The 16,570-nt window shown below is 39.6% G+C and overlaps 1 protein-coding gene across 1 annotated transcript in view; it reads right to left on the bottom strand.

The window, feature by feature from the left end:
* Nucleotides 1–16,570, bottom strand: part of CADM2 (cell adhesion molecule 2) — a 466,246-nt gene that overhangs the window by 252,008 nt on the left and 197,668 nt on the right. The window contains exons 4-6 of the mRNA XM_019523900.1: nt 15,907–16,059; nt 11,998–12,135; nt 2,568–2,738 (exon numbers count right to left, since the gene is read on the bottom strand). Of these exons, the coding sequence (XP_019379445.1) occupies nt 2,568–2,738; nt 11,998–12,135; nt 15,907–16,059 (462 nt within the window). The remainder of the gene's footprint in view (nt 1–2,567; nt 2,739–11,997; nt 12,136–15,906; nt 16,060–16,570) is intronic.

Genomic DNA, 16,570 nt, shown 5'->3' with positions numbered 1-16,570 from the left:
GGGGGGGGGGGGGAAGGAGATCCTTAGGTTTTAGCTCTACATTGCTTCAAGTATTACGTAATGATTAAGGTTGGTTTGATTTTATGTGAACTGGTCTACCTCATTCCATGATAAATTAAATAGTTCAGGGAGAAATTAAAATGTAACCTACATTGGTGACTATGTTCCTATACTTAATATTGTTTTTCAGTTTTAGCAAACTATTGTCTAAAGCTAGTGAATAAAGTGTGAAAGATCTTTCTATAGATCTCCCTGTGGGCTCATTAACAATGCCTGTCCAATATAGCCTCATCATAATGGTCAGATTTAATTTGTCTGTATCATTCACTTGGTCTCAGTACAATCTTGTCATTTTAATTGTTCACATAACTTCTGTTTCACTGTTCTCTGTCTTGATGAAGTCACATCCATTTAGTTCATTCTGAAGGGAAACTAGCTTGAAACAGTCTAAACCTTAAACATAATTATAGAGCAGAAAAATCATAAAAGAATAGAGTAATAACCAAAAAAACAAGTTGACAATCTATGTAGACTTGATCCAGCCTGCAAAGAGATTTTATTTAGCCTTTAAGCAAGTTCATGTGAGAATGCACCATCTAATGGCCACCTCCATCAACTGCCACTTTTGACCCACCACCTCTGTCAAGCGTCCTCTCCAGCCCAAGAAGGACAGAGACCATGTACAGCCATTATGTTTCTCCTGGAAGAATTGCTATTCTGCTGGTAGAAGCTATGAACATACAAGCGTTCATTCAATTTTTCCTGGGAGAAACATTTTCCTTCTGGCAGAAAGATCTTCTATTTTTACAAGAGTGAACACTTTTATGCTTTCCTTCTGTCCTGGACAGGGGGAGAGTGAAGCAGAGGGATAATGCTCCCTGCACTTCCAAAGACTGATGACTGCTAGTCCAGGAGGCAACTGGGGCAACCAGTCTGATGAATGGGCAGGGCAGCTTTGTCCCACTGCTCCGTTCTCCTCCTAGACCAGGAGCTGCTGCTCTTCCCATCTTCCTCAAACTGGAGACTGCCTGGCTGAGTGAATGGGTTTGGGACTTTGCCTTGCTGCTCCCTCTGCTCTGCTTCCAGTCTCCTGAGCTTTGCACACTACACCCTGAAACTGATGTAACATTGCCAACTTAACCCAGGACACCAAAGAGCCCACTGTCCCAAGTGTGCTTATCAGCACACCTGCTGAAGTAGCTACATCTCATCTATTTTGGGATTGAGTACAAATGGAGTGGGCATGGCAGTCTTCATTGTAACACTCTCTTGTGTTGGTCTTTTCTATTGGCTGTTGACATCATGAATGCTTTAGAAAGCAGCATTAGTAGAGCACAAAAGTCACTGATGCAATTTTTTGTATTAAGGGTGCTTTTACAGATTACCTTTAAAATAGTTTAAATGTCTGGAATGTTATGTCATTACAAAGTTAGAACAGTTTCAGAGCAGTCATGTGTTAAGGCTTAATGCCATCTCAAACCTGCATACCTGTAACCTGCCACTAGAGGGCATGGCAAGCAGGGGCATGGATAGGACTTTATGCCCCCTCGGGGTAGGAGAAGTGTGGGGAGGGTGGTATGTAGCTCAGAGGCAGAGAATTGACCATGGGGGCTGTGGCTTCCCACAGTCCTTAGCCAGCAGGATCCAATTGGAGTCCCAGGTGGGTGAGCAGGAAGTCTTTGGGGAAAAAAAATGTTAGAAAACAAAAACAAACCCAGCTGTTTAAACTGAATGGGCAGAGGAGTGAAGAGAAAGGAGTGAAAAAAGAATAAAAAAATAAAGGACCAACATTTTGCACATTTCACTGAATTTGGATTGGGTTGCAGGAGGAGTTGGATTAGTACCCATACCAGGACAGAGCTGAGATCCAGGAAACTCACTGTGCGGAGTTGAGACCCAACAAATTTGCCACATGCATGCCACGCTGGAGCAGATCTGAGACCCAGAGGCCTCACTGCATACATGCTAAAGAAATGAAATTAGTGTATTTATCTCCCCAGAGCAGATTAATAAAAAACATGGAATGACATGGGTAAAACCAATCAAAGATAATCCTTACTAGAAGTGGCATAATTTTAAAATGTTTACAGGGTACTGAGCATGAGTTAACACCTTTTAACCAGTTGAATGTTCCTGCTTTAAATACCTTTATGATGGTTTTACATGTAACCTGTAACACCACCCTAATAGTACTCACTTCATTTCTACAATATTATCATCCAAAATAAAAACTACTGCATACAACTACAGCTTGTCTGATGCAAAACTATCTCAAAGAACCATTGAATCTATTTAAAAGTACAAATGCTAGTCCTCTCTCTCCTCCTCTGCTAAACAAACTGTCCAATCTGTCTTTCCTTTAAAAAAATCCCCATCAACTTTCTTGATAACTTTCCTTTATTGCGGATTGAAAACCTGAGCTATAGAAAAAGGCTTGTATATTTCTAACTCTTTAAATGACTCAATTTTATGTCTGCCTGCTAACTGTCCTATGCAGAAGTTTCACTTTTTTCTGTCTATGAGTGAGAGTAGATATATATAAATATATATGTAGATATAGTACTTACAATGTATTTCTAGAACCTGCTTTGCTATCTGAGGTGTAGAGTTCAAGGACTCGTGGTCTACTCTGCAACTTACAACTGCACCATCATCATTGCGATCTACTCGGAAATCCAGTGTGCTGCTAACAGTGAATGTCTTACGGTTAGCATCCTCTTCTTTTAAATATTTTGCATCTGCAAGAAAAACAAATAATTTCAAATCCCTTGTTTTGAGGAAACACAGTACAGTATTTAGTACAATAGATACCAAGCCAGTTTTTAAAACTTACCGGTAGCTTAGCTGCTTAAAAACAAAATAAATTATATTGCTAGATATATTACCATTATTCATCTGATCAAAGGACCAATGCTCCTGTTTCTAGAGGTATGTGCATATGTAGATGGAAGAAGCAATTTAAAAAAAATCAACTAAAAGATAAACTCTCAAGAGGAAATTCCTTTCCTCATTATCTCAAGTATATCTAGTTCTCCATATGATAAAAAGCTTCCTCTGCAGTCTATTAGTAGACTATAATCCTTCTTTTCTTAAATTCCCTTAAATATTAGAAATGTCACTCAAAGTAAAACTTTATAAGTCCATGCATATAATTTTCCACAGATATGCAATACATTAAAGCCATGCTATTCTGTAGTCATTATTAATCTGGTCATATTAGGATGGCAACTACTTTATTTAGATTCTGTACTACAGTTTAGACTGGATTAATTTAATCTATGAATTTAACTAAGATAGAAATTGAGACATTAATACCACTGGCCTGATTTCAAAGAAATGTGCTATACTAATTTGCAGATAAACCACATGCATTTTTTGAAACAATATATATATATGTTTTTCTCAGATTGTTTTCCTGTGCAAAACTAGCCTCTTGCTTTCTAGTACCTCCTGTCTAGTGGGGACCTATTCTCTGAGATACAGGGGACTTTCAGTTTCACAGGGATGTATTCTCAAGAGATGCTCACTATTAGGCAGGGCTGGGCTTTTCATTAGAAAAGCCTTCTTATATGATGTATATTTAAGACAACTAGAATCAACAAATGAAGTGGGGGGGTTTCTGTACAGAAGTTAATGGGATAACCCATTAAAGTTCTCTTCAATTAGTTTTATTCTACACTCAACTATTAACACTGCTTGTTGCTTTCTTGCTTATTTTAGCAAAACAGGAGCTTGGAGAACAAACCATATTGATTTGTTATAATGAAGGCCTTAAAATTACTTTTTTTTTTAGAAAGGAATAAACTACTGAGATTGCATGTGTCCTCTGTGTCCCAATAAAGAGAAGGAAAATGCAAGAGGTTTCACTTTTACAAATTATACTAAAACCCATTAGGGAAGGGAAGATGACCTAAATAAAATTTCCATAAGAAGTCGATTTTAAGAAGCAAATCTAAAATGGCTTAAGCTACTTCTTTTTTTATTAGAAGTATCTGTGAAATCAGAGAGGTTCTATTTTTACTGATTCTAGATAACATGGGAATCCAAGTAGTTAAGAAATGTTAAATATTTAATTATCTCTCCACCTTCAAAACAGTAAAATAGGCTGTTGGTTACTAAGCATTAAACACATTTCAGTTTTTTGCTGAACTGACTATCAAAATTTAAGGATTAAAAAGCTGAGGGAAATATTAACCATGGCTAAACCAAGGTTATTTTATTCATAGAGGAATGGAACTTCATGGACAATATAACCCATAGCCCTCCCCCTGCCCCAAACCATCCATAATTACACCATAAAGGCTGTATGCCTACAGCTGGAGCATCTGGAGCTCTTAACCCCTGGACTAGCTGCATGTTGACACTTTTTAAGTGGCTTAAAATACTAGTTATTCAGCTGAAAGTTATACTACTCCAGGGCAGGATTATCTCCAAACCTGAGCTCTGGGGGAAAAAGGATCAAGCTCCTTTTAGTTCAAGTGGTGCCCGGCCAGCTGGCCAGTGCCTGGCCAATCAGCGGGGTGCGGGGTGGCAGGTTGATTGGGATTGGGCCCCTCAGAGCAAGCAAGTTCCAGGGCTGCAGCCCTGGTGCTCTCTCGTCTCACTGAAAATGACACAATGACTCTGTACTGAGAGGCTGCCAGGTGAAGTCAGTTTCAGGTCAACAAGACCAGAGAACTCCAGGCAAGAATCTTGGTATTAGATCTGTGGCTGCTCTGTGCTGGGAGCAGAGCTACCAGGGCTTAAGCATGACATCCCTGTTCTCACTGCGGAGCTGCTGTGACAATTTCAGCAAGACCAGAATTGCAACTGACACAGTGATGGGCCTGCTCTCTGCCCAGCAAAAGCAGCAAGGAGGTCTGCTCCAAGTCCTAGCCCTGCTCACCGAATCTCTAATGGCAAGTCACAGCTGTGCAGTCAAGGCAGGTTTTTTGCTTTACTATGTGACTGCTCCACTAAGCCAAACAACACTAAGCTGATTAACATTTGTTCGGCTTATAGCATAACATCTAACAAGGCCCAAAGTTAAATCTACCTGACCTAATTCTGAAAATGTTAGGTCCAGAATAAAGCAGTAAAACCATCTTAGTGTGTTGGTGTGGACAGGCTACTTAGTTCTGCTGCAAAGCAGTTTCACAAATAGCATGTACAGAGCTCACTTAGCTGCCTTGCACCATTGTAGACCATGATTTCAATGCAAAGAGGGCCTTTGGAAAATTAAACCATTTTTCATGTTCCTAAAATAGATTTAGAATCTTTATTTTAGACCGCCAGCTTTTTTTAAAAACCTTGAGCCTTAATTTTCATGAAAAACTAAGGCAATTAATGTATTATTACAAAAATAAGGCAAGGTAGATATGTACCTTTCCTCCTTTCTGCATGACTTCAGACTAACACAGCTAACTACTTATGCCTCATTAGGTAAGCCCTGTATATTTGTATCATCAGAAATTTCCCCCAAAAGGCCATATTTTTCTTCTATGTTATGTATATAAAGCAAAGTAAATGTGCAACTATAATATGCATTAGTGTAAATATGCTAATTCATAGGGGGACAGAATAGAATATGGATAAAAATATCAGGGAAGATATTATTGTAGCACATATTAGTAATAAGAGTGATACCAAGGGTCTCTATAGAGCTTGAACTCTGGCTGGTTAGCACATTTTTGATGATGCTGTATTTCTTTCTCTCTTTTTGTTGCTTCCTTTTATTTCCCTTACCTCTACCCATGCCCTCTTCCCCCCGCCCCCTCCCCATACATTGGCTGAGTCTACCCAAGACGCTGACTGTACAGTCATTACTGTGCAGCCATTTAGTACTTGTATAAACACTGTATAAACAAGTACTTGTATAAACAAATACTAAATGACTGCACAGTAACTGGAGTTATTTCACAGTAGCATCAGTGAATAGCCTTTAGGTGATGCTAACGGCACAGCAGCTCATTACTACTACACAGTAACGTTGTGTCATGCTTTGTGCCATATGATGCTACTGCGCAGTAGTAATGAGCTACCATGCAGTCAGCATCTCATGTAGATGCAGTCACACACAGGCCACACACAAGGATTTTTCAACCCTTTGAAAAATCATAATCATTTGATGAAGTGAAGTAGAAAGTCCAGAGTCCTCTGTTGAGACTAATATTTTTCCTGGAACTTGCCGCAAGCAATCTGTATACCTGCTCTGGCTGGTTAACACTTTCTATATCTCATGATTGTGGAACTCAGAGGAGGGAAACGATAGAAACTTGTTGATTTGTCATTTTTTGTTTTCTACTCTTCATAACAGTGTGTTGTTCTCACACACTTAAAAGTGATTTCTTCCTACTTGTATTAAGCAAAGCTGGTATTGTTGGCATCCACATATTTTTCATCAAATTTACTATAACCTTGTATTGCAAACTGAATAGGTATCATCCTCTCAGTTAGAGTTTTGTTAAGACAAATAGATTCTGAACTCCACACATAACTTTTTTAAAAAAAATTTAAAACAACAAAAACCCAACAAGCTATGTTAGCATATTTATTTTCACTACCCAAGTTCACTAGAAAAACAGTAGAAAGACATTTCTGAAAGGTAAAAATATGCACTCAAAATGATATTTTCAAGAGCATAACGAGCCACATCACAAAGAGTCAGGTTATTTTTATTAAAATGAGTTATATATTTACTTATATATCTGATTCCTTCAGGGTAGGGTCATGTAATGTTTCTTGGTAATGTAATCAACTGTTAGTTAAAATCAGCTTAACTTTGACCATGAATGAAGTAAGGATAAAGTTGGAGAAGTTTTACTACATTTATGGCACTACTAGTGTGATATAAGTGCATTGAGTATGATACAATTCCACTGTAACAGCTTATATCAGTATTCTTTGATATTGCTATAGTTGCTACACCTGTCTATATCCTTAGTAAACTCAGCTTAGAAATGCTCTGGTATTATCATCAACTAGGTGGGAATAAAAAAGGACCAGAAAGTCTAGTTTCACAAAACTATGCAGTTTTGATGCATATATCAGAGCCAGAACACTGAGTTGTAAAGCAGAGAATGTAATGATTCATAGCCTTTTCCATTATTAAGATTTAGTCTGTTAAACGGTTGTCTCTTACCAGATGATGTTTTATTTTATTTTATCTTTTGCTAATATAAATGCAACCACAATTCAAAGAGCCTTTTTTTCCTTTAGTGCTACTCTCAACGCAACTCATCATTCATATTCTTTTGCACCATGTATAATATACTGTAACACAGTTAGATTTACTGGTCCTAGGCAGGTGAACTCCTAACCTTTAATGTCAGCTGCATTAACATATAATTTCATCTCTATTTTCTCAGATTTATCATTTCACCTTTTCCAGAGTATAAAAGCTAATCTAACTTCTGCTGATGTCATTGCAAATCGGTTAGGTTATTTTATTTCTAACCTTTGTGAAAATGGCAATGTGCTCTTCAAAAGACCTTAGAAAACTAAACCAAATCTAGGATTTCCCTTCAGTTGTCTCCCTCATTTACTGGTTTTCCTCGCTTGCAACATTTTCCTCATTCCTCATATTAGATTTTCTTTATTATGTCCAACCTTTAGGAAACTGTCCAGAAAATGGCCAAATTCTCCATACTCTCTGCTTTTCTGCTTCTACATTGCAGCTAAAACAGTAAGGCAGAATCACCACAAAAAAATCTTATAAAATATGATGTTTAAAGAGCCATCTGGTGAGACATGTGGCCCTTGCTGTTATGCCTGTTAAAACCAGTTGCTCATTTAGGATACTGATGCTACCTACAGCTATTTTTCATCTTTAGATAGCTTGCATACACTCAATTTGTCATCTCTTTTGGATGACAGCTTTGCTGGAATAATCTACCATGTATGTTATTTACACTGTTAAATTTTGCCTTTTAATTATATTTGACAAGGTGCTACTTTTTACTTGGCATCCTCAAACACCCTGCAAACTGAAAGGCCCCATTTTCTGTCTCTCTGCTTTCCATGTGGGCCAAAGAAACTCAGGTATATTTCAACTGATTTGAGCTGAAAGTCCCTATCTCTTTCCAGTATACCTTTCTGATTTTAAATTCGAAAGCTCTCAAGACAGGTATATTAAAAATAGATTTCTGTATCAACTACAGTCTCTTTAACTTATTAATTCTGTATCACAGTCTTTGTTTTATTATATATTATTCAATAGTATGCTATACAAAGGTGAATGTTTTCTCTTATTGTTAACAGTAACTTTGCTTGAACTACCTTCTTAATTTGCCAAAAAACTCCATAATTCCAGACTAGTGGGTAAAAAAGAGGGATACAGAAAGAATGTATCCAACATAGAAATAGTAAAATTCCAATAACTTACTAATCTCATCTTTTAACACCCAAGATAAACAAGACAGTAACACATATCAGTCTATTCAATTGTAAGCATGCAAAAGCAGATCAATCAGCAACATATCTCAGATGATGACACAGGCCTGGTGGTAAAGATTGTTTCAATTAAAGACAATATTCCTACAGCAATCCCTCACAGGTGAGAATGATTGTCTTCCATGATTGTCTTATCTGTGTGTCTGAAGATGACTGATGAGGCCTATTCTGGATTGACAGACTCAACTACAGCTTGGACATGTGTTTCCATGAGGGTGCTGGATGGCATTGGATTCTTGATTTGATCCATGACATTCTGTTTCTGCTTTTTCTCCTACTTTTCAATTTTCTGTTGCTGTCATGAAGTTTCAAAGTACTGAGATCCCTGCAGCAGACTCTTCCTCTATTGGGGAGCTCCTGGATGATAGTTTCCTGTAAATTGGCATTAATGTTTGATTTTTTCAAGCTGGCCTTGAGGACATCCCTGAAGAGCTTCCAGATGCCATGGCTGGCCTAATGAAGTTGATGTCAGATGATCACCGCCTCAATACTCATGGTGTTTGTTTGCAAAGGGGATGATAATGTTGGTGCATCTGTCCTCCCACTGGATTTAGAAGATCTTCCACAGGCAGTGTTGACAGTAATTCTTCTACACCTTTAGATGCCTCCTGTATGTTATCCATGTCTCAGCTGCATGTACAGAAAGGTGGGGATCATGACTGCTTGATAAATCAGGAGTGTGGTTTTGGATCTGATGTCATGATCTTCAAACACATACTTTGTCCAGTATCTGAAAACTGCACTTGCAAATTTTGTGGCAAAGTTAGATTTCTTTGATGTCACCCTGCTGCAAGGGATGGCTTCCAAGGTATGGGAAATACTCAATGCTCTCCAGTCTCACTGGAATTTAGTCTTCTCAATGTTAAGTGTGAGTTCCATTTTCTTGTAAAGAGGTTGATGCTTGCCTGAAGGTCTGCTTCCAAGTCAGAACATACTACAGTATCATCAGAGAACTGGAGCTCAGTGACAGAGGTCATGATGGTATTAGTTTTGCCTTGGAGTTGGCTGACGTTAAACAGCTCACCATCCATTCAGTAGTGTAGCTCCACTCCAGCTGGTCTGATGTAGCATTGTGGCAAGGAATACTAGGAAGAGTGTTGGAGCAATAACACAGCTTTGCTTAGCTCCTGTTTTAAACTCAAAGGGATCTGTGATAGATCCATTACTGAGAGCCACTTTTTGCATACCATCCTGCACGCAGAGGATGGTGACAAATTTAGTGGGCATCCATACCTCAGAAGGATCCTCCACAACACTTCTTGGCTGACAGAGTCAAAAGCTTTCATGAGGTCGAAGAAGGCCATGCATACAGGCTTATGTTGTTCCCAGCATTTTGCCTGCTGCTAGTGAGCTGTGAAGATTGTGTCAGTTGTGCCTCTTGATACCCTATACCCACACTGAGATTCTGGAAGGAGCTCTTTAGCAACTGGAAGGAGATGGTTCAGGAGGGTTCACAATGATCTTTCCTGTGGTGGACAGCAAAGTGATCCCTCTGTATTTTCCAGTTGGACTGCTCTGCTTTCTTGGAGACTGTCATAATCATGGAGTCCCTGAGGTCATCTAGGATTTCCTCATCATTCCAGATCCTTAAGATGAGGGCAACGAGCTCTGATGTTGAGCTCTTCTCTTGCTGCTTGAAGTTTTCCATGGGGATTCCATCCACTCCAGATGCCTTGTGATTCTTCATCTGCTTGATGGCTTTCCTCACTTCTTATAGTTTTGGAGATTCTGAGATCATCTCTGACTGGGTGTTGTGGTATGGATTTGAGAACACTTTCATCAGTAACAGTTTTGATTGAGAAGGTCTTCAAAATTCTCCTTCCAATGTGCATTGATGACTCCCCCTTCCTTGATCAGGTCTCCTCCATCTTACATATTAAGGGGATTGGTCCCTGAGTGCAGGACCATAGATGGCTTTGGTGGCACGAAGAAACTGCAGATATTGTGGATGTCAGTGAGATGTTGAATTTCCATAGCCTTCTCTTCCCACCATTTTTTCTTCATATCATAGGTCATCATTTGGATCTCTGCCTTGACTTGGTGGAGATTCAATTTCTTTCATTTGGAGTTAGTGTCATTTTGTCAAGCTAAAAAGGCCTTAAGCTTGTGATCAATCACCTCTGGGATCTTCTAGATATTCTCATCAAGCCAGTCTTGATGTTTTCTGATGGAGAATCCAAGTGTCTCTTCACAGCCACTGATGAAGGTGGTCCTGAGGAGGGAACCACACTTACTCCCATTATTGGTGATAGGAACTCTCCAGTTTTTTGCTGAGGCACTGATGGAAGAGGTCTTGTTTGCTTCGGTCCTTGAGTCCTTTAATGTTGATCTTCCATCAGCATTGCTTCTGCTGGAGTTGTTGTTTGGGAAACAGTTTGAGTGAAATACTGAGTGGATGAATCGGTGATCAGTCCAGCTATCATCAACTCCTACCATAACTCAGGTGATGTGGACATGTTTGCAATCTCAGGCATGGACAATGACATAGTCAATCAGGTGCCAATGCTTAGATTGTGGGTGTTGCCATGATGTCTTGTGCCTGCTTTCCTGTGGAACAGGGTGTTGCTGATGGTGAGTCCATGTTCCATGTATTTGCTCAAGAGGAGGATGTAATTGAAGTTGACCTTTCCTACTCCTTCTTTGCCTATTGCTCTGTTCCAGAGATTGGAGTCCCTTCTGGCTCTGGCATTGAAATTAACAAGAAGAATTAGTCTGTTTCCCTCCAGAAAATCAAAAAGGACTTAGTCAAGGCTGGTACAGAATTCCCCCTTGTTTTTATTGGTGGTGTCCAGACTTGGGGCATAGGTGCTGATGCTAGTGGCACATTGGCTCCCTGCCAGTTGAAGACAGAGAGTTGTGAAGTGCTCATTAAATTCCACCAGGGAACTCATTGGGTTGTGTTTTGAATTCATTCTTAATGGCAAAACCAACTCTGTGAAGTTGGCATTCTCCTTCCTGTTTACCCTTCCAGAAGAAGGTACAGCCACATACATGTTCTTCAAGTTTCCCATCTGCCACTTGCCAGATCTCCCTCAATGCATCTACATAGATTTTGTGTCACCTGAGCTCTAGGGCCACAATTACAGTGCAGCACTCTGGGAATTCATTATTAGGGTTGTCCATGAGGGTCCTGATGTTCCAGGTTCTGAAAATGATGGTGTGTATTTACTGGTATTTTTTACCACAATAAAGGTGGTCCCATTAGATGCAGTTATGCAGCTAGGAAGAAGGTAGACAGGCTAAGTTTAGGGAACCTTTTCTATTCCTCGCTCCATGTGGGGTGAGCAGAGCAGACCCTGAAAAGGGCTGCTCTGCTCACAATATTATGTATAAACTGCCACAAGTCCAGTTTAATTAAAAATTATAATGTATAACATTTTGGGAAAAAATCACAATTAAAATTATTTTAATCAGTTCTTCCAGATTTAACTGATTTTTGAACACTCAGACAAAGACCACCTTCTTAAAGAAATTAATGAAAAATACAATTCCACACAATTCTGAACCCCACTAAATGCCTGTTTCAATAATGTTAAGACCTAATTATATTAAAATTATTTTCAATACCTTTAACTTCTTTATCATTCTTAAACCATCTAATATCAGCTGCTGGTTTACTGCCAGATGTTTTGCAGGTTAACTGCATCCTCTCTCCTTCCATAACTGGTGAAGCAAATCCAGTAATTTGTGGCTTCTCAGGAACACCTAATAAACATACAAACAAAAGATACAACATGTATCACTATAGGCATCTGTCCAGAATTCTCAGTGAAATCTCAGCCAATTTCCAAAAGAATTTAAGCACTACAGATACACTACAGTCATTATCAGCTTCTTTTATTCACTTTCTGAGTGTTATACTTCTCAACAATGAGGGTCATTTATTCTATTTTCTAGTTTAGCTGTACCATACTAGATTATAAGAGAAGGAAAAAATATTTTGTATTTCAACTTAAAATTAACTCAGTTCACTTTATACTTTATGTTCACATTGAGTGACTTCCTACAGCTAGATCTAAACTGGTTTCAGTGTATTAAGACAAGTTTGGGTGGACAGCCAAGTTTGGTAGGCCATGTAAGGGAACACTGTTGTTAGAATATATCAAAGCCAAGACCAGAAGCCAAAGTCATCCAGGGTGGGTCAGGCTGGAGCTGGGCCACCACTGCTCCAGAGCCAGTGCAGAGGTGCAGCAGAGCAGAGCAGCATAAAATCAGTGGCAAGGGAGTGGTGTGGGGAGGAGGGTAGGCAGGCACAGAATAGGGGTCAAGCACAGGCAGAGGGGTCAAGGAGGAATGAAATGAATGGGTCAAGCCATTTCCCTCACCATTGTATTCCATGCTACAGCAGTGGGGAGACAAATCTAAGATGAATCCCCACCCCCAATAATTAGTTTCCATACATGGAAAATGTTAACAAATTTAAAATGTTAAATTCTAAGTCATCTTGGATTTGGCTAAATGTGGTAATAACAACAACAATAATAAGCCTCATCCAAAGTCTACTGAATTTATAAATAATCTTCCCTTTAAGCACTGAAGTTTGGATCAGGTCATAGGACAAAAATATTAATTACTATTCAATATGGCAAGGATTTTTGCAGCATAGACATAAATTTTAAACAAAAAAGTGTTTCAGTTCATATACAGATAGTTCACAGATAGTTTTGCTGGATAAAAGGCTCAGTTATAACAATTCAGACTATGGCTGCATCTTCCCGTTTGGCTCCTTTAATTCTCCAATGGTAACTAACAAATAAATTGTAGCCAACAACAGCAGCAGCAACACAAAATCCTTAAGGAGACGCAATAGAATCTATTAGACTGAAAGTTTAAAATAAATGTATTCCTTTTCAGGGTCATGAAATGGCATCTAATAATAATACCTCTGTATTCAAATCTTCTAATCCAAATCAGACCATTGAATGAAAAGATGAATAATATACACACATATTCTCTAGATGAATAAGAAAGATGCCCCAAATTACAGAGTTTTAGTCTCATATTTGAACATTTTTAGAGTTTGAAAAAGAAATTATATAAAACTACAGAGACTGATGCTTCTTAAGCATTAGTTTTCCTTCTGTTTAAAGGAAAACAGATTGTTTGCCACCCTAATTAGCAGCTATTGGAGCAAGTATTAATTGAATGTCAATTTATCTTTATCTTTTCCTTTTTTTTTAATATTTGGACCTTTGGAATATTTTGCATCTCTGCCTTGCTGCCATGTAATAAGTTGAATTTTAAGTTGAATCTATTCTTTAGATTATAAGATAGCTCTCTATGGACAAAAAAAAAAAAACCTTAGTCAGCTGTTATCCTCAAATACTCTACTTTGACTGGATATTTTTGTCCTTAATGGCAAACTTGTGAAGATTTTTGTAAAGTAGTCTCAGTGGGACTACTGTGAGACATAATTCATATCCTACGAACAAAGCCAATTCACTGGCTGGATTAATGCTAATATTACCAGCACCAAGAAATCATTGCATTAGTCCTTTTAAATTCAACTGCCTGCCTTTCTAAATGTAAAAAACAAAACGAGAGAGAGAGAAAAAAAATGAGTCAAGTTCAGGGACAAAAAAAAAATCAATCTCTAAAATCATATAACCTGTTAGGTACGCAGGTGTGTTTCAATGAACTATAGCAATTTCAGTTGATTGGGCTACTGACATTCATAGAATCACATAAAGCTTGGAGCTGAAACTTTATTTCCTGGGCATCTCTATGAATCTATTGCTTTTCTGTGTGTCTTTCTAACCTTTGGGGAAAACAGCAGAGCATTTAGAGGATGAAGCATAAAAGAAGCCCACAGAAATACACACTTTGTAGAGGAAAAAAGGAGAGTGGAATGAGTCCAGAAAATGCATAGGTAAGGAAAAACTATAAGGCTCTAAAGCCCTTTTTGATTTCACGCTCTCTGGTTTTGTTCCCTTTGCCCTACACAGTATATTGTTCAGAGATGAACACATGAATCCTGTTAACCCCTTTGCTGCTTGGGATGTACAGGTTATGCACATCCTAAAAAGCCCTCATAGGCTAAGTACAGACATTCAAAAAGTCCAAGGTGGAATTGAGCCAATCTACGCAGGCTTCTCTAAGCTGTGTAAACTGGATTGGGAGTGAAGGGAACTCGCATTCACTCTTTAGTTGGGGGAGGCAGAGAGATGCCTGTAGTGGCCGAGGCCAGAAAGTTGGGCATGCTATCAAATACTTCCCAGCATGCTAGAGATTCCTGAGGGCAGACATGTAGCTCAATGGCTGCACCATCCCTGACTGCCTGTCAGACACATGCTTCCCCCTGCTGCCCTGTCATCTGTCGGGCAGCTGGCAGCTGCAGGTAGCCGGTGGAGGGAGGCATGGTTGCCCCATTCGGTAGCATGGCAGTCCCTGGGCTTTGTCCAGGGTGGGGTCACCGGGGTCAACCTCATGCAAGACAGAGGTGTGGGGGGAGGAGCAGGACTCTTGAGCTGCTCAAAGTGGGGGGATGCTAGTGGTGCACCCCACATTCCCAGCCAGGTTGGTGGGACACAGAGTGTCTCTGCTCTATCCCAAGCCCTGGGATCATGCCACAAAGGACTCACAGGATCCCACGCCCCCTTCCTCCACCCCCCATCCCCCCACCGAGTCAACACTGAATTCCCTGCTGAAGTCACTTCTCTTCAGACACAGGCTGTGGTCCCTGGAGGTGGGAGGGGGGTGGGGGGAAGACCTAGGGGGCAGCCATGCCCTTGCAGCTGCAGAGAAGTGGCTTAAGTCAGGAAGTGGGTGCTGGCTCTGGGGATGGAAAATGCCCAGCTAACCCAGCTGGGAATGTGGGCTGTACTGTTGGCACCGCTTCCCCCCATCACTTTGTGAGCCCTGCTCCCTGCCCCCTGTCTCTATCCTGCCTCCGGCTGACAAACAGAGAGCTTGTGGGTCAGGCCAACTAGTTGCTCAACTAGTTGCTGCAGCTCCCTGTCAGAGGTGGTTAGTCCGGACCCTGCACAGGCAACTGGGATACTGGTGGTGGACGACTTACCTTGATTCATGAGCAGACCTGGAATGGAGGTTCAATAGAATCATCTAACCTAAATCAAATAAGGCTGACACTGTATTTATCCAGGTCTATCTTAGACAGGGATCTGCTATTTTTAAAATGGTCTATTTGCCCCAACCTTCTGTTTTGTTACAGGTATAAACCAGTTTCCAATCACCTAAACCAGAAAAAATGTCATGTCTGCACCTGGCCATAAGGTGCTTTTTTGTGTGCTTTATATTTCATGATCTTACCATACCACAGCTAATAAGGGACTTGCTACCTTCAGGCTGGCTTTAGGCAAACAATCTTCAAAAAAAGCATTAGTAGATGTTTAACATGCAGTGTCTGAAAAGTTTTCTGAAAATTTCCCCTTAAAAGTATTTATTGAAGCTAGAGAAATCTTAGTCCTCATCTCTCCAACTGTTTCCACTTTGGTATTCAAAACAAGTTAGACTTACCCAAAACAGTAAGAAAAGCCTTGGAAGTTTTGACAGGCATTGTAAATAAAGAACAGGTGTATTGCCCTTCATCCGACAGAGACACATCACTGACGCTGATGCTCAGTTCATGCCATGAAGCTCTAACCAACTCAATTCTGTTGTCCCTCAGGGCTGGAAAACAAATGTACATGTTAAAGCTATAACATATTATGTTAGCATGATATGGTATGTTACACAATAGATTGTATTTAGCACTCAAACAAACTTCTAAAAATTATAAACCTACTAGACATAGGTGTAGGCCAGGTTTCAGGATATGCTCAAATCAGTTGAAAATGATAAATAATGAAGATGATGTAAAGTTTTACCAATTTAACAAGCCACTTAGGTGACAGCCAACCTCATTTGCCTTTTGGTCTTTGAAATAAATAACTGTGTATTTTACCAAATCATACTAATGGTATTTTATCATCTGAACCAGAACATGTATGTGTTACATCATGATGGAGCCATGTAGTCAGCCACCAATTTTGTTTTTTTCTCCCAGAAGCAGAAATTCCCATGCTAGTCCTTTGCAATTGTTTGATGTATTCTAGCCTTATAATAGCCTTACCCTTCCTTTCTTCCCCGAAGTATTTTCATAGTTTCATGGTTTCATAGTTTCTAGGGTCGGAAGGGACCT

This window comes from Gavialis gangeticus, unplaced genomic scaffold (genome assembly GCF_001723915.1).
Source record: "Gavialis gangeticus isolate Ggan-Ray unplaced genomic scaffold, GavGan_comp1, whole genome shotgun sequence".
NCBI lineage: Eukaryota > Metazoa > Chordata > Crocodylia > Gavialidae > Gavialis > Gavialis gangeticus.
This window is presented reverse-complemented; position numbering and strand designations above follow the sequence as displayed.